The sequence below is a fragment of the Oncorhynchus nerka genome, linkage group LG24, assembly GCF_034236695.1.
Source record: "Oncorhynchus nerka isolate Pitt River linkage group LG24, Oner_Uvic_2.0, whole genome shotgun sequence".
NCBI lineage: Eukaryota > Metazoa > Chordata > Actinopteri > Salmoniformes > Salmonidae > Oncorhynchus > Oncorhynchus nerka.
Window position 1 is genome coordinate 17,513,972 of NC_088419.1, and position 27,648 is coordinate 17,541,619.

The 27,648-nt window shown below is 42.2% G+C and overlaps 1 protein-coding gene across 4 annotated transcripts; it reads left to right on the plus strand.

Moving 5' to 3' along the window:
* Positions 1-1,307: 1,307 nt before the first annotated feature.
* Positions 1,308-27,635, plus strand: rnf8 (ring finger protein 8, E3 ubiquitin protein ligase). Of its 4 annotated transcripts, none has more exons than XM_029631032.2 (9): positions 1,308-1,523; positions 12,394-12,522; positions 12,609-13,057; positions 13,516-13,729; positions 22,955-23,044; positions 23,127-23,216; positions 23,347-23,454; positions 26,758-26,962; positions 27,196-27,326. In XM_029631032.2, exons 1-9 carry the CDS (start codon positions 1,398-1,400, stop codon positions 27,228-27,230), a joined length of 1,446 nt encoding a protein of 481 aa, XP_029486892.1. In that variant the 5' UTR covers positions 1,308-1,397; the 3' UTR covers positions 27,231-27,326. The 4 variants fall into 4 exon arrangements, with proteins under 4 accessions (XP_029486892.1, XP_029486894.1, XP_029486890.2 ...); XM_029631034.2 differs by having other exon boundaries at positions 26,758-26,969; positions 27,196-27,302; XM_029631030.2 differs by having other exon boundaries at positions 1,309-1,523; positions 27,191-27,635.
* Positions 27,636-27,648: the final 13 nt, after the last annotated feature.

Consider the following 27,648-nt stretch of genomic DNA (forward strand, 5'->3'; position numbering starts at 1 on the left):
ACAGAGCTTGAGAGGATCTGCAGAGAAGAATGGGAGAAACTCCCCAAATACAGGTGTGCCAAATTTGTTGCGTTATACCAAAGAAGACTCGATGCTGTAATCTCTGCCAAAGGTGCTTCAACAAAGTACTGAGTAAAGGGTGTGAATACTTATGTAAATGTGATATTTCAGTTTTTAAATTTTTAATAAATTAGCAACAATTTCTAAAAACCTGTTTGTGCTTCGTCATTATGGTGTATTGTGTGAAGATTGTAGAAAAAACTATTGAATCCATTTTAGAATAAGGCTGTAACATAACAAAATGTGGGAAAAGTCAATGAGTCTGAATACTTTCCAAAGGCACTGTATTTACTGTATTTTAGTCAATGCCACTCTGACATTGCTCATCCTAATATTTATATATTTTACTTTTTGATTTGTGTGTATTGTTGTGAGTTGTTAGATCCTACTGCACTGTTGGAGCTAGGAACACAAGCATTTCGTTACACCCGCGATAACATCTGCTAAATATTTGTATGTGACCAATAAAATTGGATTTGATTTGAAATGCACACTGGACAAGTGGAGAAAAAAAGACATAGAAAAGAAAGTAAATAATTCTAATTACTAGTGTTAAGACTGTTTCGGGTAAAACAATGTTAATCTTTCCTTAGAAAACAGACGGGCCTCGAGCGTCAACGCGGTCAAAAGCGTCATGCTTGCTTCGAAAGTAAAAGTATATTTTTCTCGTGTTTACGTGAATCAATGGTCGTTCGCGTTTCATTTGATTTGGCTTACAGGGGCAATGTTGCTATACAATTAATTGGCAGATGTGTTACCTTTGGCTTTTTAGGCCAATTGTTGCTAAATAGGTTTGATAATGTCAATGTGGACTTGATTTGATAGTAGCCGGGAGCTTGAGGTGTCTGATACTTGTGAGATTTGTTTATGCCATCCATGCCCTTTCATAATTGTTTGACGAGCTACTTATAGGTGGGCTGCGAGCTCGCGATCGACTTGTTGGAGCCCTTTTCCAGAACAATCAATGGTCCAGACATGAAGAAAAAGTTTGGTCGTCACTAGTTACCACAGCCACAAAGTTATAAACCCCGCCCAATTCTTAAAATGTAATATTAAACCTGACTTAACTTAACCGCACTTTTAACCTTATGCATAAACCTAACCTTAAATTGAGACAGAAAAGCAAATGTTTGTTTTAATTACGTTTTACGATGTAGTCAATGTGGACTTTGTGGCTTGGGTAAGTAGTGAAAACACAGCAAGTTTTGGAGTGAGGCATTGTGGGACTTTTTTTAATATAAGTCACGTGACTTATTTTCCTCTGAAGCTCTGTCACCCCCTAAGAAGGGAAAACGAAACATATTTTGCTCAGCTATCTGGCTGTAATATGTTGTAAAATGGACCAAATAGAAAGCTCAAATTTCTCTACAGCCGAGGAAGATGAATCTGCGAAGAAATTAGTATGGTGTTTGACACGAGTCGGGAAAGATTTGGACTGGCTCCGCTTGTTCGAGAATACAGAGGTACAGTAATTAGCTAACGATAGTTAACTTAGCCGTTAGTAAATGTAGCTGCGAATCAAACATACATGTTGTATGTACATTTTGACTAGTTAGCTATTTGGTGCTAAAGTTGAACCTCAACCTACTGGCTAGCTAGCTAACTAGAGTGTTAGCTAAATCCCTATTGAATGCGAAATGGTAGTCAAGGGCTGAGACTTGTTCAATATGCAAAGCCCTCTCTGTCACTCAAACTTATTCCAGCATCTGCCAGCTGGGAATACTAACGTAAACTCGTACATCGCCTTGGTCCGTACAATTGCCCTTATTTTAGCGCCCCAAAAACGTAATACTTCCAGATCAACTGTAATGTCAATACCATTGTAAAGCACAATTTCTCCCCTTTTCAACAAAATCAATTACATTACCTAAACGCTGCCTGTTTCTGCATAATTCAAGCAGGCAATGAGCACCGTCGGGTCTTTTTAAAAATGGTGGGTGGGGAAGCGAAACTAATGCGTGACAGTGAGAAGAAGCGATGTGTGGGGAAATGTTTTTTCCCCCCACTTGATCTGTCCAACTTATCACCTTATAGCTTCTAAAATGTAAATAAAACACTATAAATAGTTTATATATAAAGAGTTTATATAATGTGTCATTACATACCTATTTGAAAGTTTGTGTTGAATTTGAATCGGGTTTTTAGGGCGGTGCTAAAGTGATCTTAGAAGTAAACATCGGCTTTGAGAATGATGACGGTAGGTATCCCCCTTACCCGTCACTGTCCAGTTCTTCTTTTTAAAGGATGAGAAGTGCTCCACCTGGTGGAGAGAGATTGTAAGACAGAAATAGTTGCTTTATGCGTGCTGTACATTACGACATGGCACGTCAAGATGTAACGGAGGGTCAGTTTTTAACTTTTCATCCAATACTATAGAGCCATTACCATGTTGATCAACGCTTGAATAGAAACCTAGTTCACACCCCCGATTTTGAAGTCAACACAGTCGCCACAATCCCATTAGTTTTCTTTGTAGCCTCGTTTGAATGTTGCGGTTGCGCACATTTGTACGGAATGGGGTGAGTTTACGTTATATTTGCCAATGGTAACCTACACTGTACACACCCGTCTGAAGAATAGGTTACTCTAGCCTAGTACGGACAACGTTACTAGTTTTTAATTAATAAATTACACGTGCACACATTCGACATACACACTTCCACACTCATCACATACGCTGCTACTGTTTATTGTCTATCCTGTTACAGATCTAACGTTACCTCAATTTCCTCGTACACCTGCACATTGACTTGGTAACTTACTGGTATCCCATGTATGTTAGCCAAGCTATCATTGCTCATTGTGTATTTGTTCCTCGTGTTACTATACATGTTTTTTCTGTATTGTATTCTGCACTGTTGAAGGGTGTTTAAGCATTTCACTGTTAGTATACACCTGTTTACGAAACATATTACAATTATATTTGATGTTTAGAGAATTTACTTTTTCAATGCAAGTAAAGGGTACTATAGTTATCACGTTTCACATTGGATTTATTAACTACAGAACGTTGTTTAAGACGTGTTTGTTATTCTAGTGCTGCTCTGCACACACACGTTTAACATTTGGCAAGGTCCAACATTTTAAACCAACTCAGGAGTTCAAAGTTCCTCCATAAAAGCCGCTCCTCCGTAGGTATAATTACGTAACGTTAGACATGTCATAAGACGTTTAGCACTTCATGACAAGCTTCCTCCATCTCCATGTTTGTCTTACATAATGATTCAACCATCCTGTTCCGGGAGGCAAAATATACAATTAGCTCTTAACAGTGGTAAAAATACTTTCAAGTACTACCTTAGTATTTTGGGGGGATATCTGTACTTTACTTTACTATTTATATTTTTGACTACTTTTATTTATACATTCCTGAAGAAAATTATGTACTTTTTACTCCATACATTTTCCCTGACACCCAATAGTACTCGTTACATTTTGAATGCTTAGCAGGATAGAAATGGTCCAATTTCCACTTATCGAGAGAACATCCCTACTGTCTCTGATCTGGCGGACTCACTAAACACAAATACTTTGTTTTTAAATGACAACCCTTACATACAGTACATGTCACCAGTGGTGATTTTAGCATGTAAATCTTGGTGAAGCAAAAAATACATTTTAGATTCATGCCAGCGGTGGTGACCTGTTGTTCAAGGCAGGTGGGGCTCTGCTATGTTTTTTTTTTTCCTCCAAATGCAGTAAGATGGTGAATGAACTCCTTCACTGCTAGACAAGGCTTCACTGGTAGCCGGGTGTGTGTTTGTGAATTTTTATTAGGGTCTTCATTAGCTAATTACTTTACAAACATTTAACAAATAGACAATTAAAGTACCTGACAGGAAACACACTTAACATTCAGTTGATGGTTTCTATTTCCTGTCCAGTCATATTGTTTATCGCATTAGAACTTAATTTTTTCTTTCTTGAAGGTGGCTTTACTTTCTGCCTGAGAAATATGGATTGGTAAAGAGCACCATTCAGTTTTGGCTCTATATAAAACTGTAAAGGTGATTTGTCCTTGGGTTGTCTTAGATGGGGTATTCCCAAACGTGCAATGCCTGTCGTGGGTATGCCAAATAAAAATGAGGCACTTTTTTTTTTTTTTTACATTTTCAAGCAGCCCATTTATATTTTCCAACGGGGCTATATATTTGGGTGAGGATTTTTTTCTTGTCTGAGTAGCCTCGTTTCACTGCCAAAAAATCAAATGAAACCATCGAGCGTTCAGCGAAATAACAACACAATGTCAAATACAGGTAGCCTTGTCAAATAATTAACATCCAATCACATTAACCTCTACTGTCTCGTGGGAATTCTACTTACTGTCCATATGTAGCCAAATGTAGCTGCTGCTCATGTTGGTATCTGTACTGATGGCGCAAAAACCATAACAGGGAGACATAGTGGAGTGGTGACATGTATGCAAGTAGTTGCTCCCGACGCCACTTGGGTACACTGCAGCATCCCCCGAGAGGCTCTCTCTGCCAAGGGAATACCTGACAGCTTGAAAAACGTTTTGGACACTACAGTGAAAATGGATAACTTTGTTGAAGCTAGGCCCCTGAACTCTTGTGTATTTTCTGCACAATGCAATGATATGGATAGCGACCATGTAATGCTTTTACAACATACAGAAGTGCGCTGGTCATCAAGAGCAAAGTATTGACTAACCATTTTCACTTGTCTGGCCGTTTGCATGATAACGAGTTTCTCATATGACTGGCCTATCTGGGTGATGTTTTTCTCACCTGAACGATCTGAATCTAGGATTACAGAGACTCTCCGCAACTATTTTCAAGAAGTTCGAGCTATTCTCTGTCTGCATTAACAAGAACTACACACAGGTCTTTCTATCATTGTATGATTTTTTTCTTGCAAATTAACTGAAGCTTACGACAATGTCAAATGTGATATAGCGAAGCACCTGAGTGAGTTGGGTGTGCAATTACGCAGGTACTTTCCCGAAACGGATTACACAAACAACCGGATTCGTTATCCCTTTCATGCTCTGCCTCCAGTCCACTTACCGATATCTGAACAAGAGCGCCTCATCGAAATTGCAACAAGCTGTTCTGTGAAAATTGAATTTAACAGAAGCCACTGCCAGATTTCTGGATTGGGCTGTGCTCGGAGTATCCTGCTTTGGCAAATTGGCTGTTAAGACACTGATGCACTTTGCAACCACAACCTATGTGAGAGTGGATTCTCAGCCCTCACTAGCATGACAACTAAATACAGGCACAGACTGTGTATGGAAAATGATTTAAGACTGAGACTCTCCAATTATGTGCATCATGTGCAACACCCTTCTCATTAACCTGTGGTGAGTTATTCACAATTTGATGAACAAATAACGTTTTATATGTCAGACGGCTAAATAAAGAGCAAAATTATTGATTATTATTTGTGTCTTGGTCCTATAAGTGCTCTTTGTCACTTCCCACGAGCCGGGTTGTGACATAAGAAAGAGTTTGTTTAATAAATGTATGTGTGTGGCAAAAAAAAAGCATTTGAGTGTGCTGAGCCAGGTGCAGGAGGAGGTACGCAGCTGGAGTTTGAATGTTTGAAGGGGTACGATTTTTACCTTGTCAGCTCGGGGATTCAATCTTGCAACCTTACGGTTAGCTAGTCCAACACTAACCACCTGCCTCACGAGGAGCCTGCCTGTTACGCGAATGCAGTAAGAAGCCACGGTAAGTTGCTAGCTAGCATTAAACTTATAAAAATCAATCAATCATCACTACTTATAACTACACATGGTTGATGATATTACTAGTTTATCTAGCGTGTCCTAACCATAAACATCAATGCCTTTCTTAAAATCAATACACAGAAGTATATATTTTTAAACCTGCATATTTAGCGAAAAGAAACCCAGGTTAGCAGGCAATATTAACCAGGGGAAATTGTCACTTCTCTTGCGTTCATTGCACGCAGAGTCAGGGTATATGCAACAGTTTGGGCCGCCTGGCTCATTGCAAACTAATTTGCCAGAATTTTACATAATTATGACATAACATTGAAGGTTGTGCAATGTAACAGGAATATTTAGACTTATGGATGCCACCCGTTGGATAAAATACAGAAAGAATAAACTTCTTGTTTTCGAGATGATGGTTTCCGGATTCGATCATATTAATGACCTAAGGCTCGTATTTCTGTGTTATGTTAAGTCTATAATTTGGTGGAGCAGTTTGACTGAGCGATGGTAGGCACCAGCAGGCTCGTACGCATTCATTCAAACAGCACTGTTGTGCGTTTTGCAAGCAGCTCTTCGCAATGCTTCAAGCATTGCGCTGTTTATGACTTCAAGCCTATCAACTCCCGAGATCAGGCTGGTGTAACCGATGTGAAATGGCTAGTTAGTTAGCGGGATGCGCGCTAATAGTGTTTCAAACGTCACTCGCTCTGAGACTTGGAGTGGTTGTTCCCTTGCTCTGCATGGGTAACGCTGCTTAAAGGGTGGCTGTTGTCGATGTGTTCCTGGTTCGAGCCCAGGTGGCGGTGGGGAGAGGGACTGAAGCTATACTGTTACACTGGCAACACTAAAGTGCCTATAAGAACATACAATTGTCAAAGGTATATGAAATGCAAATGGTATTGAGATAGTCCTATAACTACAACCTAAAACTTCTTACCTGGGAATATTGAAGACTCATGTTAACCTCTTACAGCTACTCCCCTACTATTTTACATTTCCGCCTGAAGACATACCCAAATCTAACTGCCTGTAGCTCAGGCCCAGAACCAAGGATATGCATATTCCTGTTTTCATTTGAAAGAAAACACTCTGAAGTTTGTGTAAATGTGAATTTAATGTAGGAGAATATAACACAATAGATCTGGTTTAGATAATACAATGGAAAAAAACATACGTTTTTTTCTTTTTGTTGTATCACCTTTTAAAATGAACAAGACAAAACAAACATTCAGATAGGATGATGGGGACAATTTCAGTGAAAAACATGAGGGCAACAGTACTTGTGCAAAGTTTCAGAATGATAACTTCCAAAATGAGTGTGCTACATGACATTTATCATGAAGTCACCCAGGTGACCCGTGAGTCACACATGAAGTCACCCGTACTTATAGAATTCCCTTTGTATGCATGCTGGAAACCTGTTGTCAGACCATTACATGAGAAATAATCCTTGAATTCTACAGACACAACACAGGTAGCAAGCTTATATGACGACTATTAGGACCAGTGAGTGAATGCAGTTTTTTTTAACCCTTAGTGGAATAACCTTTGACTCTTTCCAGACTTCTGTGCACACCCCATACATCAAGCACTGAGGGATTGGGGTAGGTTTTTGGTTAGTTGTAACTCTAAGCAATTTGGCGTCAAGATTATCTGTACCAGGTGAAAGAGACAACTGCATCCTTTCTACCTCTTCCCTTTATACTTGGTGAAATTTAAACATACGTTGCCTCTCCGTCATCATACAATCTTTTATTAGGGTATATGACATGGAGCCATCAGTTGGAATCATAGCATTCCTCAACTTGTCCACTTTGCCTGTAAAATATTAAAGTAGTTTGCGATGTCGTGGTTTTGTAATGAATATACCCTCTGATTCAACAGAGGCAGACATGTTATAATTCCTACCCAGAATGGCCTTCAACATTCTCCATTCCCCCCATCACACTTCATACATTTATTTTGTGCTGATCGAAACCCTTCTTTCCTTTTGTTTATCTGTTTATTTATCTGCTGCTGTTTTGGCATCATAACGTAATGATTCAACATTTCTCAGCTCATCAATCCATGGGGCACCGTTTGACCTCAGTGCATTTTAGGGGCATGCTTATCAGCTATACTCAAATAATTTCATTAATTTAGTGACATTTCAGGATCATCCTTACAACACACTTCTAACCATTGCACATTCTTAATCTCATCCACAAATGAGTCCTGATTGAACCCTCTGTCGGACCATCGGTAGCTTGTTTTCCTAATGAGTGCAACCAAGTTATGATCACTACAACCTAGTGCCACTGATACAGCTTTAGAACAATGTTCAGCCATGTTAGTAAAAATGTATCGATACAAGTTGATGTGATAACGGACCAATTAGTGAACGTTCTGGTTGGCAGTGGTGTAAAAGTACTTTAAAGTACTAACGTTTTTTTTTGTCTATCTGTACATGACTTTACTATAAATTTGTACAACTTTTTACTTCACTACATTCCTAATGAAAATAATGTACTTTTTACGCCATAAATTTTCCCTGACACCCAAAAGTACTTTTTACATGATGAATGCTTAGCATGGCAGGAAAATTATAAATCACGCACTTATCATGAGAACAGGTGGTCATCCCTACTGCCTCTGATCTGGCATACTCACTAAATATAAATGCATTGTTTGTAAATCATGTTGGAGTGTACCCCTGACTATCAGTACATTTTAAAAACAAGAAAATGGTGCCATCAGCTTTGCTTAATAAAAGGAATTTGAAATTAATTTTACTTTTGATACAAGTATATTTAGAACCTAATACTTTTAGACTTCTACTCAAGTATTTTACTGGGTGACTTTTACTTGAGTAACTTTGAGTAAATTTAGGTATCAATACTTTACTCAGGTATGGCAATTGGGTACTTTTTCCACCCCTGCTGTTGGAAATGTCATAACATGGGTCAGGTTACATACATTGGCAACAGAAATATGTTTCTTATTTGACAGTTGGTGTTAAACATGTTTTATATTCATCAGCACTAGGTGCCCTAAAGCAGCAACCAACTAGTATATGTTTCTAATGTGGTGTTAGGTTCTTATTTTTCAGAGTAAATAACTCACGGACACTAGAGAAGCTTTAACCAAGTTTAATTCTTCCCAAAGGTTCTGTACAGCTGTAATCGGACAGCAAAACATTTCTCACTTCACAGTTATACATCCTACTTAAAACACTCCTCCTTCTCCAATCCTTACAGTTTATGGCTAGACAGGATGCTAATGAAGAGGGTAACAGGATAACAAACCTTTATTACTGCCTTAACCTCTAGGGCATGTGGGACACTAGCGTCCCAGCTGGCCAACATCCAGTGAGATTGCAGAGCGTCAAATACAGAAATACTCATGATAAAAATTCAGAAAAGATACAACTATTTAACATAGGTTTAAAGATAAACTTCTTGTGAATCCAACCACGGTGTCAGATTTTTTAAATGCTTTACGGCGAAAGCATACCGTACGATTATTTGAGGACATCGCCCAGCAAACAAATCATTACAAACAGTAACTTGCCTTTGATCTTCATATGGTTGCACTCAGAGGACATTAATTTATTTAATAAATGTTCCATTTGTTTGATAAAGTCTCTCTTTATATCCAAAAACCTCAGTTTTCTTCAGTAATCCACAGGCTCAAACGCAGTCACAACAGGCAGACAAAAAAATCCAAGTTGTATCCGTAAAGTTCATAACATGTCAACCGATGTTTATATTCAATCCTCGGGTTGTTTTTACCGGGCAATAACGTCGTCAATATAAAAAGTGAACAAGAAAGGCACTCTCTCGGTCGCGCGCATGAAAAAGCTCTGTGACACGGCAGAGTCCACTCATTCAGACTGCTCTTAATCCCTCATTTTTCAGAATACAAGCCTGAAACAATTTCTAAAGACTGTTGACATCTAGTGGAAGGCATATGGATACTGTAATGGCATAAAATGGTTTTCTATTCATTCTCAGGTGTTCGTCTGCCAAATCAGTTCTGTTATACTCAGACACTATTTTAACAGTTTTGGAAACTTTAGAGTTTTCTATCAAAATGTACCAATTATATGCATATCCCATCTTCTGGGCCTGAATAGAAGGTAGTTTAATTTGGGCACGATTTTCATCCAAAATTCCAAATGCTGCCCTCTACCCTAGAGAAGTTAAACAAATGGATTTTCTACTGACAATTGAGATGTACAAACTATGGCATAAGGGGTCGAGTGAATAAGAGGCCATCTGTAATTTCGGTTAAGACAATAAGCGAGCTAGGACCGATGTAGTCAATAAGTGTTCAGCACTCTAGAAAGAGGCCCGATTTGGAGCACTCCCACCCCCAGAGTTCCCAGTTGGCTTAAACTCACCGAAGTCTGGAGATTTTCAAATTCTGAATTTCCAATTGTTTTGAACGCGGCAGAAGTCATGCTGGATTGACAGCATGGCCAATGTATTCAACCTTTTATGGCCAATGGTGTTGAATGTTTTTATTTTAAATTTAGAAAAGAGAGCCTTTAACCCAGACTTGGACCACACACCCCCACCACTGAATAGCAGGCTAGTGATTTGCTTTGCAACGCTTGCAGTTAGCCACTGATTCCTTCCACTCATTGTTGAATTTGTGATTTCCAGCTTGTTGTGTAATCTTTATGGCCGATGAGCACTAAGTTTTATCTGTAATTTCTCTTCATATGACAAGGATTGAAAAGGATTTGCCAGTAGATTGTCGACTTGATTCATGATGATGACTGCTTGCTAGCTAAGATTTTTAGAAGTATGAGGTTGGACATCAGTCTAATCAAGGCTACGGTAGGTATAAACTGAATTGATGTAATTTTATCTGTGGCCAATGACCTTGAGTCTTCTTGAATGTGCACTTCTAATGTAACTCTATGGCAGCACTCAAGGGGCTTGAATTTTTTTAGCTCTACCTGTAGATTTTGCGGTGAGGTAATGTCCCTAATGAGTGACAGAACACTGAGCCAATCACAGCGCAACTAGAGAACATTACCAACCCTTACACTCCATATTTTCCGCTTGCTGCTCCACCACCACAAGCACTGAGCTAGGTTGAAACTAGAGGTTGACAGATTATGATTTTTCAACGCCGATACCGATTTTGATTTTATTTGTAATAATGACAATTACAACAATACTGAATGAACACTTATTTTAACTTAATACATCAATAAAATAAATTTAGCCTCAAATAAATAATGAAACATGTTCAATTTGGTTTAAATAATGCAAAAACAAAGTGTTGGAGAAGAAAGTAAAAGTGCAATATGTGCTAACGTTTCAGTTCCTTGCTCAGAACATGAGAACATATGAAAGCTGGTTGTTCCTTTTAACATGAGTCTTCAATATTCCCAGGTAAGAAGTTTTAGGTTGTAGTTATTATAGGACCATTTCTCTCTATACCATTTGTATTTCATTAACCTTTGACTATTGGATGTTCTTATAGGCACTTTAGTATTGCCAGTGTAACCGTATAGCTTCCGTCCCTCTCCTTGCTCCTCCCTGGGCTCGAACCAGCAACACAACAACAGCCACCATCAAAGCAGCGTTACCCATGCAGAGCAAGGGGAACAACTACTAGAAGGCTCAGAGCAAGTGACATTTGAAACGCTAATAGCGTGCGCTAACTAGCTAGCCATTTCACTTCGGTTACACCAGCCTCATCTCGGGAGTTGATAGGCTTGAAGTCATAAACAGCGCAATGCTTGACGCCCAACGAAGAGCTGCTGGCAAAACACACGAAAGTGCTGTTAGAATGAATGTTTACGCACCTGCTTCTGTTTACCACCACTCAGTCAGATACTTAGATACTTGTATGCTTGTATGCTCAGTCAGATTATATGCAACGCAGGAAACGCTAGATAATATCTAGTAATATCATCAACCATGTGTAGTTAACTAGTGATTATGATTGTTTTTTATAAGATAAGTTTAATGCTAGCTAGCAACTTACCTTGGCTTACTGCATTCGCGTAACTCCTTGTGGAGTGCAACGAGAGAGAGGCAGGTCGTTATTGCGTTGGACTAGTTAACTGTAAGGTTGCAAGACCTGATCCCCCGAGCTGACACGGTGAAAGTCTGTCGTTCTGCCCCTGAACGAGGCAGTTAACCCACCGTTCCTAGGCCTTCATTGAAAATAAGAATGTGTTCTTAACTGACTTGCCTAGTTAAATAAAGGTATTTTTTTTTAATTTAATGTTTTTTTTTAATCTGCAAATCGGCGCCCAAAAATACCGATTTCCGATTGTTATGAAAACTTGAAATCGGCCATTCCGATTAATCGGTCGACCTCTAGTTGAAACACTTGCATTTTGGAGATGCTTTACTCAAGAAAAAGAGACTATTTTTGTATGTGGCTTTACATTGTTTGTAACATCAGTTCACATCTATTATTGCCAAAATAACATACAAAACTGGCCCGACCTGAATGACGGGTCGCCACAACATGTCACAGAGAAATGTTCTAGTGATGTTATTCTATCATAGAGAACTATGGACTCTTATTCTGCTCTCTGCAAAGAAATATTATTGTAAACATTATGCAAAAAAATTATAACGCGCTACTGTGTGAAAATTCCCTAAGCTCCATTCTTGTCTCAGGTCACAATTGGACGTGGCTTAAATGTCACTCACCAGCTCGTGTCCCCAAGCTGCCCCCTAATGATATCCAGAATGCACTGTATGTTCAAGCAACGAGACGGCGGCCAATGGACGGTGACCGATAAGAAGGTACAGCTTCTCCATATATCCAATTTTAAAATAAATAGTTTTTTTATTATTAAAAAAAAGTGTAAGCAGTTTATTCTTTTTTTCAGAGCCTTAATGGTGTGTGGGTGAACGGAGAACGAATTCCTGTGGACAAAGCTCACCTCCTGAGGCTTGGGGACACGATAAAGTTGGGGGTGCCCATCGTCGGCACCAAAGTGGAGTATGAGTACATACTGGTTCGGCAGCGCCTCGAGGACATCAAACCCTATCTAGTGACGGGACCAAGTGAAGGGGCCTGCGCCACATCCAGAATCAAGAAGACGAAGAGGAAATTTAACTCTGAACTGGAGCCTTCAACCTCCTCTAAATCCAAGCTCTACCGCCACTCTGCCACAGACAAGTCCCAGGGCCAGCCCTACCCCACAGACGAGCCCCGGGACAGGCCAGGGACCAGGGTACGGGAGGAGGCCGGGCCCAGCATGCGGCAGCATCGGCGGCTGGACTCGCCTCTAGAGAGACCCAGCAGTCCTAGCAGGAGTCTGTCCAGCCTGCAAATGTATGTCTGTGTCTCCTGCTGCTACATTTATCACATATTGGGCAGGTTCTATATGAAAGAGAATATGTCCCTTTCTCAATTGTCTAGAAATCAGTCCTCCTTTCCTTGTCAGCACTGATTGGAAAAGACTTGACAGGTGGAACAATATGATGGAAGCTCATCATTAGGCTGGCTTTCACCAGGTCTATTATTTTGATCAGCAAAGAGTTGCAAAATTCTGATAACTTTTCCAGAAATCCTGTTAGGAAGATTTCTGGAGTCAGAAAGTAATAAGCAGGAAATCCGGATCCTCCGACCAGTATTTCTGAAAACCTGGGAAATTGTGAAAGTTAGCAAAATCTTGCAACCCTAGATCAGCACGATGAAAGAGAAAAGGAGGACAGATTTGCAGAAAAAGCCAGGTGTTCTCATTATTAACATCCAGACTGATAAACAAAAACGTACTGATTGGCTGCTAGGTACAGCCAGAACATGCTGGTGCTGCGGGAGCGGATGAACTTCACTCAGCGGCAGGTGGAGGCCCTGGAGACTGAGGGGGGGAGACAGCGGGATGACCCCCACCGGGAGGAGCAGGTGAGGGAGCTGCAGAGCCAGCTGGAGATGCTGAGGGGCCAGCTGCACAGGATGGAGATGTTGGAGAGGTCCATCAGCGAGACAGAGAACCGCCTGGAGGTGAGCCTCAGTAAGGGGATATCAGGGATTCATCCAGAATTTCTGCTTTTTATAAGATTATCCTCCAGTCACATAAAATTTACAGACCTATACCCCGTTGCTAGCCTATTCTTTTTTGTTGTTGATGTGATCACAGTGCCTTCAGAAAGTATTCATACGCCTTGACTTATTCCACATGTTGTTACAGCCTGAATTCAAAACGGATTGAATAGTTTTTCCTCCCTCGCCCATCTACACACAGTAGCCCACAGTGACAAAGTAAAAACATGTTTTTAGAAATAGTATTACATGTATATTGAAAATTAAATGCATAAATATGCAATTTACATAAATAGTCACAGCCCTCATTCAATACTTTGTAGAAGCACCTTTTTGGAGGCGATTACAGCTTTCAGCTTTGCACATTTGGGGATTTTCGCACTGTCTGTTAAGTTAAATGGGGAGTGGCAATGAACAGCACTCTTCAAGTCTTCCAATGGGATTCAAGTCTGGGCTTTCTGCTGGGCCACTGTTCTGAAGCCATTCCGGCATTGGGGTTATTGTCCTGTTGGAACGTGAACCTTCGACCCCTCCCCCCCTTTATTTGGCTCCATTCATTGTTCCCCTTTACCAGTCTCCCAGACCCTGTTGCTGTTAAGCATCCCCATAGAATGATGTTGCCGCTACCTTGCTTCACGGTAGGGATGGTGTTAGACAGGTGATAAGCTGTGCTTGGTTTTCTCCAGACATAGCGCTTTGCAGTCAGGCCAAAGAGATACATTTAAAAATATATATATATTTTTTTACCCCCTTTTCTCCCCAATTTCGTGGTATCCAATTGTTAGTAGTTACGATCTTGTCTCATCGCTACAACTCCCGTACGGGCTCGGGAGAGACTAAGGTCGAAAGCCATGCGTCCTCCGAAACACAACCTAACCAAGCTGCACTGCTTGGCCGGCTGCGACAGAGCCTGGGCGCGAACACAGAGTCTCTGGTGGCACACTGCGATGCAGTGCCCTAGACCACTGCGCCACCCGGGAGGCCCGAAGAGATACATCTCAGCCAAGGAACTTTGTAGTTTTGTTAGTGGTCATTGTGTTCTTGGTCACCTCCCTGATCAAGGTCCTTGCCTGGTTGCTAGTGCTGAGCGATCAACTCAAATGTCTAATTTCTAGGGTTTTAAACAACTAATTGTTTTATTTCTGTGAATTCCATTTTGTTCAGGGTATTTTCTGTGAGCTCAATGTGCTCAATTTTTAGAACACACTCAAGAACCTCCAGAAGCTAACCAGCTAACTAGCTACAAGCTATTTAGTCATTGTTAGTTTTTTAAACCTGGATAACACTCGCCAGTCCAGCTTCCCTGCCCCAGCCACCGCTGCCCCCTGGACACTGATCACTTGGCTACATAGCTGATGCATGCTGGACTGTCCATTAATCACGGTACTCCATTCTGCTTGTTTATGTTTTATCTGTCGGCCCCAGCCGCACTCAGGCTCTGTGTGTAGTTAATCCGACCCTCCCTCTGCCTAGTCAACGCCATTTTACCTGCTGTTGTTGTGCTAGCTGATTAGCTGTTGTCTCACCTACTGTTTTAGCTAGCTCTCCCAATTCAACACCTGTGATTACTGTATGCCTCGCTGTATGTCTCTCTCAAATGTCAAAATGCCTTGTATACTGTTGTTCAGGTTGCTGAGTGAATCCAAGATGGCGTAGCAGTAAGTCGTCCTGTCCTCCTGTCCCTGTATATATCGCTTCTTTTTCGTTTTTTTACATTTTTCTTCGCATACCTCTTTAAAAACATTTTGCTAAACCTAAGCTTCCAAATACTCTCCTGCAACCCGCCTCACCCAATGTAGCTATTTTTCCTAAAGTATTTATATTTACTTCGGAACCGGAACCCCTCAACTGAAGCTAGCCAGCTAACCACCAGCTATGCTAGCGGTCTTCAGCTAACCGGTCATCAGCTAACCTTTAGCCCGGAAAGCTCTCGCCAGTTCGAACAACGCGACTCTAACCAGAGCACAACGGACCTATTTATTTTTCATCCCCGGATTCCCACCGCAAACGGAACATTTTTCAGCTGGATCTTCACAACTAGCTATCTAGCTAAACTGCAACCCCGGATGATTACCCCTGGCTAGCGTTTCCACCCACTTAGCCTGAAGCTAGCCCGGCCAGAGCACCTGTAGCATACTCCTGGGCTACAATACCCGGGCCCACGACCGGTCTATCGATGTCACCGCATGAAGAGGAATAAACAGACTCACCCCATCGCGACGTCCCCCAAAGGCTAACTCTCTAGCCCTCGCTATCTCCCTGCTTGCTAATTCGGCCTGCTAACTGCTAGCTTGTCTAGCTCCGGTCCGCTAACTGCTACCTTGTCTAGCCCGGGCCTACGAACTGTTAGCTTGTTAGCACAGGCCTGCTAACCGTCTGAATCACCGCGTCCCAAACACTCTCTGGACCCATATTTACTTTCTATCTCTTTTTGATTTTTAATTTGTTTATACCTTCCGGAAACCTGCCTCACCCAATGTGATACGGAATCGCTATTATTATTTTTTTTAGAACACACTCAAGAACCTCCAGACGCTAACCAGCTAACTAGCTACAAGCTATTTAGTCATTGTTCGTTTTTTTAACCTGGATAACACTCGCCAGTCCAGCTTCCCTGCCCATCCACGGCTGCCCCCTGGACACTGATCTCTTGGCTACATAGCTGACGCACGCTGGACTGTCCATTAATCACGGTACTCCATTCTGCTTGTTTGTTTTATCTGTCGGCCCCGTTGCCTAGTCAACGCCATTTTACCTGCTGTTTGTTGTGCTAGCTGATTAGCCTCGCCTACTGTTTTAGCTAGCTTTCCCAATTCAACACCTGTGATTACTGTATGCCTCGCTGTATGTCTCTCTCAAATGTCAATATGCCTTGTATACTGTTGTTCAGGTTAGTTATCATTGTTTTAGTTCACAATGGAGCCCCTAGTTCCACTCTTCATACCCCTGTTACCTTCTTTGTCCCACCTCCCACACATGCGGTGACCTCACCCATTACAACCAGCACGTCCAGAGATACAACCTCTCTCATCATCACCCAGTGCCTGGGCTTACCTCCGCTGTACCCGCACCCCACCATACCCCTGTCTGCGCATTATGCCCTGAATATATTCTACCATGCCCAGAAACCTGCTCCTCTTATTCTCTGTCCTCAACGCTCTAGGCGACCAGTTTTGATAGCCTTTAGCCGCACCCTCCTACTACTCCTTCTCTGTTCCGCGGGTGATGTGGAGGTAAACCCCTGCATGTCCCCAGGCACCCTCATTTGTTGACTTCTGTGATCGAAAAAGCCTTGGTTTCATGCATGTCAACATCAGAAGCCTCACATTTACATTTACATAACATCAGAAGCCTCACATTTACATCCTCCCTAAGTTTGTTTTACTCACTGCTTTAGCACACTCTGCTAACCCTGATGTCCTTGTCGTGTCTGAATCCTGGCTCAGGAAGGCCACCAAAAATTCAGAGATTTCCATACCCAACTATAACATCTTCCGTCAAGATAGAACTGCCAAAGGTGGAGGAGATAGCCTGCAAAGTAATGTCATACTTTCCAGGTCCATACCCAAACAGTTCGAACTACTAATTTTGAAAATTACTCTCTCCAGAAATAAGTCTCACACTGTTGCCGCCTGCTACCGACCACCCTCAGCTCCCAGCTGTGCCCTGGACACCATTTGTGAATTGATCGCCCCCCATCTAGCTTCAGAGTTTGTTCTGTTAGGTGACCTAAACTGGGATATGCTTAACACCCCGGCAGTCCTACAATCTAAGCTAGATGCCCTCAATCTCACTCAAATCATCAAGGAACCCACCAGGTACAACCCTAACTCTGTAAACAAGGGCACCCTCATAGACGTCATCCTGACCAACTGGCCCTCCAAATACACCTCCGCTGTCTTCAACCAGGATCTCAGCGATCACTGCCTCATTGCCTGTATCCGCCACGGAGCCGCAGTCAAACGACCACCCCTCATCACTGTCAAACGCTCCCTAAAACACTTCTGTGAGCAGGCCTTTCTAATCGACCTGGCCCGGGTATCCTGGAAGGACATTGACCTCATCCCGTCAGTTGAGGATGCCTGGTCATTCTTTAAAAGTAACTTCCTCACCATTTTAGATAAGCATGCTCCGTTCAAAAAATGCAGAACCAAGAACAGATACAGCCCTTGGTTCACTCCAGACCTGACTGCCCTCGACCAGCACAAAAACATCCTGTGGCGGACTGCAATAGCATCGAATAGTCCCCGTGATATGCAACTGTTCAGGGAAGTCAGGAACCAATACACGCAGTCAGTCAGGAAAGCTAAGGCCAGCTTCTTCAGGCAGAAGTTTGCATCCTGTAGCTCCAACTCCAAAACGTTCTGGGACACTGTGAAGTCCATGGAGAACAAGAGCACCTCCTCCCAGCTGCCCACTGCACTGAGGCTAGGTGACACGGTCTCCACCGATAAATCCATGATTATCGAAAACTTCAATAAGCATTTCTCAACAGCTGGCCATGCCTTCCGCCTGGCTACTCCAACCTCGGCCAACAGCTCCGCCGCCCCCCCGCAGCTCCTCGCCCAAGCCTCTCCAGGTTCTCCTTTACCCAAATCCAGATAGCAGATGTTCTGAAAGAGCTGCAAAACCTGGACCCGTACAAATCAGCTGGGCTTGACAATCTGGACCCTCTATTTCTGAAACTATCCGCCGCCATTGTCGCAACCCCTATTACCAGCCTGTTCAACCTCTCTTTCATATCGTCTGAGATCCCCAAGGATTGGAAAGCTGCCGCAGTCATCCCCCTCTTCAAAGGGGGAGACACCCTGGACCCAAACAGCTATAGACCTATATCCATTCTGCCCTGCCTATCTAAGGTCTTCGAAAGCCAAGTCAACAAACAGGTCACTGACCATCTCGAATCCCACCGTACCTTCTCCGCTGTGCAATCTGGTTTCCGAGCCGGTCACGGGTGCACCTCAGCCACGCTCAAGGTACTAAACGATATCATAACCGCCATCGATAAAAGACAGTACTGTGCAGCCGTCTTCATCGACCTTGCCAAGGCTTTCGACTCTGTCAATCACCATATTCTTATCGGCAGACTCAGTAGCCTCGGTTTTTCAGATGACTGCCTTGCCTGGTTCACCAATTACTTTGCAGACAGAGTTCAGTGTGTCAAATCGGAAGGCATGCTGTCCGGTCCTCTGGCAGTCTCTATGGGGGTGCCACAGGGTTCAATTCTCGGGCAGACTCTTTTCTCTGTATATATCAATGATGCTGCTCTTGCTGCGGGCGATTCCCTGATCCACCTCTACGCAGACGACACCATTCTATATAGTTCCGGCCCGTCCTTGGACACTGTGCTATCTAACCTCCAAACGAGCTTCAATGCCATACAACACTCCTTCCGTGGCCTCCAACTGCTCTTAAACGCTAGTAAAACCAAATGCATGCTTTTCAACCGTTCGCTGCCTGCACCCGCACGCCTGACCAGCATCACCACCCTGGATGATTCCGACCTTGAATATGTGGACATCTATAAGTACCTAGGTGTCTGGCTAGACTGTAAACTCTCCTTCCAGACTCATATCAAACATCTCCAATCGAAAATCAAATCAAGAGTCTGCTTTCTATTCCGCAACAAAGCCTCCTTCACTCACGCCGCCAAACTTACCCTAGTAAAACTGACTATCCTACCGATCCTCGACTTCGGCGATGTCATCTACAAAATTGCTTCCAACACTCTACTCAGCAAACTGGATGCAGTTTCACAGTGCCATCCGTTTTGTCACTAAAGCACCTTATACCACCCACCACTGCGACTTGTATGCTCTAGTCGGCTGGCCCTCGCTACATATTCGTTGCCAGACCCACTGGCTCCAGGTCATCTACAAGTCCATGCTAGGTAAAGCTCCGCCTTATCTCAGTTCACTGGTCACGATGGCAACACCCATCCGTAGCACGCGCTCCATCAGGTGTATCTCACTGATCATCCCTAAAGCCAACACCTCATTTGGCCGCCTTTCGTTCCAGTTCTCTGCTGCCTGTGACTGGAACGAACTGCAAAAATCGCTGAAGTTGGAGACTTTTATCTCCCTCACCAACTTCAAACATCAGCTATCCGAGCAGCTAACCGATCGCTGCAGCTGTACATAGTCTATTGGTAAATAGCCCACCCATTTTCACCTACCTCATTCCCATACTGTTTTTATACTGTTTTTTATTTTATTTATTTACTTTTCTGCTCTTTTGCACACCAATATCTCTACCTGTACATGACCATCTGATCATTTATCACTCCAGTGTTAATCTGCAAAATTGTAATTATTCGCCTACCTCCTCATGCCTTTTGCACACATTGTATATAGACTCCCCCTTTTTTTTCTACTGTGTTATTGACTTGTTAATTGTTTACTCCATGTGTAACTCTGTTGTCTGTTCACACTGCTATGCTTTATCTTGGCCAGGTCGCAGTTGCAAATGAGAACTTGTTCTCAACTAGCCTACCTGGTTAAATAAAGGTGAAATAAAAAATTTAAAAAACATTGCACAGTTTCTCTAGAGATAAATCATATCCAGAATGAACTATGCGAATAGGTGGGGAGCTTGTTTCCAACAGGCTAATATTCTACATGGCTTAGATTCAACTTTGTCATTGTACAAGTACAGTACAAAGAAATGCAATTAGCATCTGACCAGAAATGCAAGTATAAGAATGCAAAAAAATGTACAAGTGAAACAATTAAATACAATGTATGTTAAGTGGGATGTATAAATGTGCAATGAAGGCAAATTGAAAGTGCAAGGAGGCATTCAACTGAAATGCAGGAATAGCAGCAATGAGGTTACCGATGTATTTTTATTCTGTTACAGCATTCAACCCACATAATGCATAGTGCATTTAATGTACATTTTAATTGAAACCGAAAACCTTGACCTATGTTTTTTTTTAAATCTAACTGAAACAACCTCAAAAAGCACATTGCTCAGGCACTACCAGTTGCGCAGTTTGGTCTGACGGCTAGCGCTAGGCAGAGTCTGGGTAGTTCCATAATTTTTCCATTTACCAATGATGGAAACCACTGTGCTCTTAAATGTTCATTACTCTAGAAATTTGTTTTCTACCCTTTCCCATTTATACAGTACCAGTCAAAAGTTTGGACACACCTACTCATTCCAGGGTTTTTCTTTTGTTTACTATTTTCTACATTGTAGAATAATAGTGATGGCGTCAAAACTATTAAGTAACACATATGGAATCATCTAGTAACCAAAAAAGTGTTAAACAAATCAAAATACATTTGAGATTCTTCAAAGTAGCCATCCTTTGCCTTGATGACAGCTCATTGGGTAGTCACCTGTAATACATTTCAATTAACAGTTGTGCCTTGTTAATTTGTGGAATTTCTTTCCTTAAAGCGGTTGAGCCAATCAGTTGTTGTGACATGGTAGTGTTGGTATGCAGAAGATAGCCCTAAAGGACCAAGTCCATATGGCATGAACAGCTCAAATAAGCAAAGAGAAACGGCAGTCCTTTACTTTAAGACATGAAGGTCCGTCAATCCAGAAAATTAAGAACTTTTGAAAGTTTCTTCAAGTGCAGTCGCAAGAACCAAGCGCTATGATGAAACTGGCTCTCATGAGGACCGCCACAGGAAAATAATACCCAGCATTACCTCAGCTGCAGAGGATAAGTTCATTAGAGTTACTAGCCTCAAATTGTTTATTAACTGCACTTCAGATTGCAGCCAAAAGAAATGCTTCAGCGTTCAAGTAATAGACTCCTCTCAATATCAACTGTTCAGAGGACACTGTGTGAATCAGGCCTTCATGGTTGAACTGCTGCACAGAAACTACTAGTAAGGGACAGCAATAAGAATAAGAGACTTGCTTGGGCCAAGAAACACGAGCAATGGACATTAGACCGGTGGAAATCTGTCCTTTGGTCTGACTCCAAATTTGCGATTTTTGTTTCCAACCACTGTCTTTGTGAGACGCGGAGTAGGTGAATGGATGATCTATGCATGTGTGGTTCCCATCGTGAATTATGGAGATGTGGGGGTACCTTGCTGGTGACACTGATTTATTTAGAATTCAATGCACACTTAACCAGCATGGCTACTACAGCATTCTGCAGTGACATGCCATCCCATCTGTTTTGCTCTTAGTGGGATTATCATTTGTTTTTCAACAGGACATTGACCCAAAACACACCAGGCTGTGTAAGGTCTATTTGATCAAGAAAGAAAGGGATGGAGTGCTGCATCAGATGACCTGGCCTCCACAATCACTTGACCTCGACCCAAATTGATGTATTTCTTTTCCCCCACCAATGAAACGGAATAAAGTTTCTTCATGGATTGGGATGAGTTGGACTGCAGAATGAAGGAAAAGCAGCCAACAAGTGCTCAGCATATGTGGAAACTCCAAGACTGAAAAAGCATTCCTCATGAAGCTGGTTAAACAAATCTAAATATTTTAGATTCTTCAAATAGCCACCCTTTGCACTCTCTCTATGCCTTTTTGGTTGATACATGATTCCATATGTGTTGTTTCATAGTTTTGATGTCTTCACTATTGTTCTACATCGTAGAAAATAGTCAAAATAAAGAAAACCCCCTTGAAATGAGTATGTGTGTTCAAACTTTAGACTGGTCCTGTATGCCTCATTTACAAGAGAGCTATGGACAGTTCCTTGGACTTCATTGGTATAGTTTCTGCTCTGACATGCACTTTCAACTGTGGGACCTTTATAGACCGGTGTGTTTCTTTCTAAATCTTGTCCAAACAATTGAATTGGCCACAGGTTGTAGCGACATCTCAAGGATGATTTGGATTGTCATAGCAAAGAGGTATGAATACTTACTGTATGTAAATTAGATTTCTGCATTTTCAATAACTTTGCTAAAATGTCAACAACAACAAAACACTGTTATTATGAGGTATTTTGTGTAGATGGACGAAAGAGAACAAACATTTAATCCATTTTGAATTCAGGCTGTAACAATGTGGATTTAGTCAAGGGTTATGAATACGTTCTGAAGGCACTGTATATATTATACGACTCTGACAAGACCTTTCAGGAGGAATCTTACACAAATGTATTTGAGTGTATAGTAGAGCAAATATGTATTTGATAATGATCAAGGTGTGCTCCAGAACGATGACTCATTTAACACTGGCAAATGTTTTATTTTAAAGGTGCAAAAAACACAGCATGAAGAGGAGGGTTTAAAAAAACAGTTGGAGGAGAAGGGTTTAAAAAAGCAGCTGGAGGAGGCATTGCAAGAGGTAAACAACATTAAGCTCTTGTATTAAATGCTTGACACCTGTATTTGTGTAACCAATCTTGAATCTGTTGCAATCGATATAGCAAAGAAAAGTCATAGAGGAACTTGCACTCTCTCGACAAGGCTTCGAGGATGTCCTCAAGGCCAAAGACAAAGAGCTGGAGGTGACAAAGGTAAGCTACCTTCAGCGTGACTTCCTCACTCAATTGAATTTCCTAACTCGTTTGAATGAAATTGTCTTCACTTGACATGCCTGGATTAAAATAAATTGGTGAGGTTTCAAACCAATGTTTTGTCTTGCAGGAAGAGAAAGAGAGGGCGAGAACTCAAAAGGAGGAGGTGGTAACACAAATGACGGAGGTGCTGGAGAACGAACTTCAATGCATCATTTGTTCTGAGCTCTTCATTAGGGTAAATATTTTGACCGTTTTATGGAGTTCCTGTTGGATATCAATAAGTCATGTACAGTTAAGTTTACATCTCTGTCTGGGAGTATAGCTACTAACTGGAAGACTCTGTACTGTAATCTCAATCTCTAATTCCAATGTTATCACAACGAAAGGTTACGGTAAAGGCCCAATGCGGCTGTTTTTATCTCAATATCAAATCCTTTATCTGTTATTGGCAGAGAGGCTTGGAACTCTTTAATTTTTCTATTTTTTATGTCACCGGACAAGCCAAAACTCCACCCGTTTAAACCTCCTGATTTAAAACAATATACACTGCTCAAAAAAATAAAGGGAACACTTAAACAACACAATGTAACTCCAAGTCGATCACACTTCTGTGAAATCAAACTGTCCACTTAGGAAGCAACACTGACAATAAATGTCACATGCTGTTGTGCAAATGGAATAGACAACAGGTGGAAATTATAAGCAATTAGCAAGACACCCCCAATAAAGGAGTGGTTCTTGCAGGTGGTGACCACAGACCACTTCTCAGTTCCTATGCCTCCTGGCTGATGTTTTGGTCACTTTTGAGTGCTGGCGGTGCTTTCACTCTAGTGGTAGCATGAGATGGAGTCTACAACCCACACAAGTGGCAGTAGTAGTGCAGCTCATCCAGGATGGCACATCAATGCGAGCTGTGTCAAGAAGGTTTGCTGTGTCTGTCAGTGTAGTGTCCAGAGCATGGAGGCGCTACCAGGAGACAGGCCAGTACATCAGGAGACGTGGAGGAGGCCGTAGGAGGGAAACAACCCAGCAGCAGGACCGCTACCTCCGCCTTTGTGCAAGGAGGAGCAGGAGGAGCACTGCCAGAGCCCTGCAAAATGACCTCCAGCAGGCCACAAACGGTCAGAAACAGACTCCATGAGGGTGGTATGAGGGCCCGACGTCCACAGGTGGGGGTTGTGCTTACAGCCCAATACTGTGCAGGACGTTTGGCATTTGCCAGAGAACACCAAGATTGGCAAATTCGCCACTGGCGCCCTGTGCTCTTCACAGATGAAAGCAGGTTCACACTGAGCACATGTGACAGTCTGGAAACGCCGTGGAGAACGTTCTGCTGCCTGCAACATCCTCCAGCATGACCGGTTTGGTGGTGGGTCAGTCATGGTGTGGGGTGGCATTTCTTTGGGGGGCCGCACAGCGGCCCCCCATGTGCTCGCCAGAGGTAGCCTGACTGCCATTAGGTACCGAGATGAGATCCTCAGACCCCTTGTGAGACCATATGCTGGTGCGGTTGGCCCTGGGTTCCTCCTAATACAAGACAATGCTAGACCTCATGTGGCTGGAGTGTGTCAGCAGTTCCTGCAAGAGGAAGGCATTGATGCTATTGACTGGCCCGCCCGTTCCCCAGACCTGACTTCAATTGAGCACATCTGGGACATCATGTCTCGCTCCATCCACCAATGCCACATTGCACCACAGACTGTCCAGGAGTTGGCGGATGCTTTAGTCCAGGTCTGGGAGGAGATCCCTCAGGAGACCATCCGCCACCTCATCAGGAGCATGCCCAGCCATTGTAGGGAGGTCATACAGGCATGTGGAGGCCACACACACTACTGAGCCTAATTTTGACTTGTTTTAAGGACATTACATCAAAGTTGGATCGGCCTGTAGTGTGGTTTTCCACTTTTAATTTTGAGTGTGACTCAAAATCCAGACCTCCATGGGTTGATAAATTTGATTTCCATTTAATAATTTGTGTGATTTTTGTTGTCAGCACATTCAACTATGTAAAGAAAAAAAGTATTTTTTAAGAATAATTCATTCATTCAGATCTAGGATGTGTTATTTTAGTGTTCCCTTTATTTTTTTGAGCAGTGTATATATAATAATTATTGAACCTTTATTTAACTAGGCAGGTCAGTTAAGAACAAATTCTTATTTACAATGACAGCCTACCCCGGTCAAACTCTTGATGACGCTGGGCCAGTTGTGCGCCACTGAGATGCAGCACTGAGATGCAGTGCCTTAGACCGCTGATCTACCTTTCAAGTCTCTATGAAAATGCTATTTTTGTTACAAATGTAACCAGACCAATGCACATCCACTAATAATGACCAACTTCTTGTAGCAGGCATTCTAGAAAATGTACTTAGGTCTCATAATAAATTATATTAAGTAAAAGCCCATGTGCTAGTGAGTAGCCAGCTAGTCTTTAATAGTTAGTCTTGGCAACTTGGATCTATTTGCTTGATAATAAGGTAGGACAGTTGAACTGTTATGAATACACCCTCTTGTCCATCTTCAACTGTTTGAACAACACAGCCTGTTCACTTTAAGATATTGAAATCAAGTGGGCCTACCTAGTAAAGAAGATACTTATTTCTCAGAATGAGAACAAGTTGCCAATTCATCATTTAAATGTGTTTTATGTTCATTGCACATTTTTATAAAACAGACTAGACAGCTAGCACATAAGTCTGTCTAAAATTCTGCTAGCAGTACTGCAATGCCGCACACGACAAAATGAGCAATCATGTTCATTGATACTCTTGGTTTAGTAGGGTCAGCTTTGTTCTACATTTCGGGAGTTGAAACACAACCTTTCTAACGATATCCTTTTTTCTTTTTCTTAACTGTTACAGTAAAATGTCAAAGCATTTTGGTGTCCATATGAACTATTTTGTTGGACCAAACCTCCAATGCAAATAGTTTAAAGGGATTTTGGCAGTGAGGCCCTTTATCTACTTCCCCAGATTCAGATGAACTTGTGGATACCATTTTTATTTCTCGTGAGGTTTGAAGGTCGTTGCTAACTTGCGCTAGCACAATGACTGGAAGTCTATGGTAACGCTAGTTAGCATTGGCTCGCAAAAACTACCTCTAACTTACTTCATACTGGACACAGACATAGAAATGGAATCCACGAGTTCACCTGACTCTGAGAAAGTGCCAAAATCCCAATGTATCCCTTACACTTCTTGTTGTCAGAGAGGAAGAAGGTCATCTTTCATCATTGTTGTGAGTGGCAGGGCAAGGGGCTTGGTGTCCGCAAGTGGGAAGGTGCACACAGCACAGAAGGAGCTAACGATATGAGACCAAAAAGACACAGAACACTCTTAAATAAAAAATGCAATACAGGCATTTGGAATATCACGCTAAAACATTCATTTGATATATCGCCTAGCCCTATTTTTAACCAGAAAATATCACTTTTACAGTATAATATGATACAAGCCACAGGTAAAACGGAATTTTGAATGCTGTTAGCTTTTAATCCGAGCTGTTTGGTTTCGATCTTTCGTTCATATATCCCCTACAGGCGGTGACCCTTAACTGCGCCCACAGCTTCTGCCTGCACTGCATCAGTGAGTGGCGCAAGCGGAAGGACGAGTGCCCCATCTGCCGGCAGGCCATTCTGTCTCAGACCCGCTCGCTGGTGCTGGACAACTGCATCGATCGCATGGTGGAGCAGCTCAGCCCAGATATGAAGCAGAGACGCCTGGTGCTCATCACTGAGAGGAAAGGTGAGAGGTGCGTTCACCCCACTCCTAAGTTTGTGGAAGTTGTTTTGGGAAGCCTTGGAATTCATGGGTGAAGATGTGGAGGATGGATGGATGGAAGGACGGATGGATGGATGTTTGTGTGATAAGTCAAATCAAAGTAAGTTAACAAGTGTGCCTTACCGAACACGACCCAGGTCAGTGGGTCTGAAGGGCTCTCATGGTGCCTTCTACTACTGTCTCTCCACACAGCCCAGCCAGAGGAGGTGATGGTGATCGACGACGACAGTAGTAGTAGTAGTAGCAGTAGCAGCAGCAGCAGCAGCAGCAGTAGTAGCAGTGACCTCTTCATGGATAGCTTCAGCTCCGTCATCTCCCTGGAAGGGAGCATCATTTGGAGCTCTAGCCCTGCATCTTATATCAGTGATGATTCAGATGTAGACAATGTCGATCTTTAGCCAATTTGACGTTGGGGTGTTTCACGTGACTTTTCTTTTTCTGTTACACGCATTGTCCTGTAAGGTTGTCAGAGACGGCCGTGGAGAGTGCAGAGGAAAAAGCCCGTCCTTGACAGGAAACTAAGGCACTCAATATTGTACAATAAATTACGTTAGTGTTCATATATTTGGTAACAATGTCTTCTTTTTTTTGTGTTCATTTATTTTCCCATTGAAACGGAATAAAGTTTCTTCATTCATTTGACGTGTCAC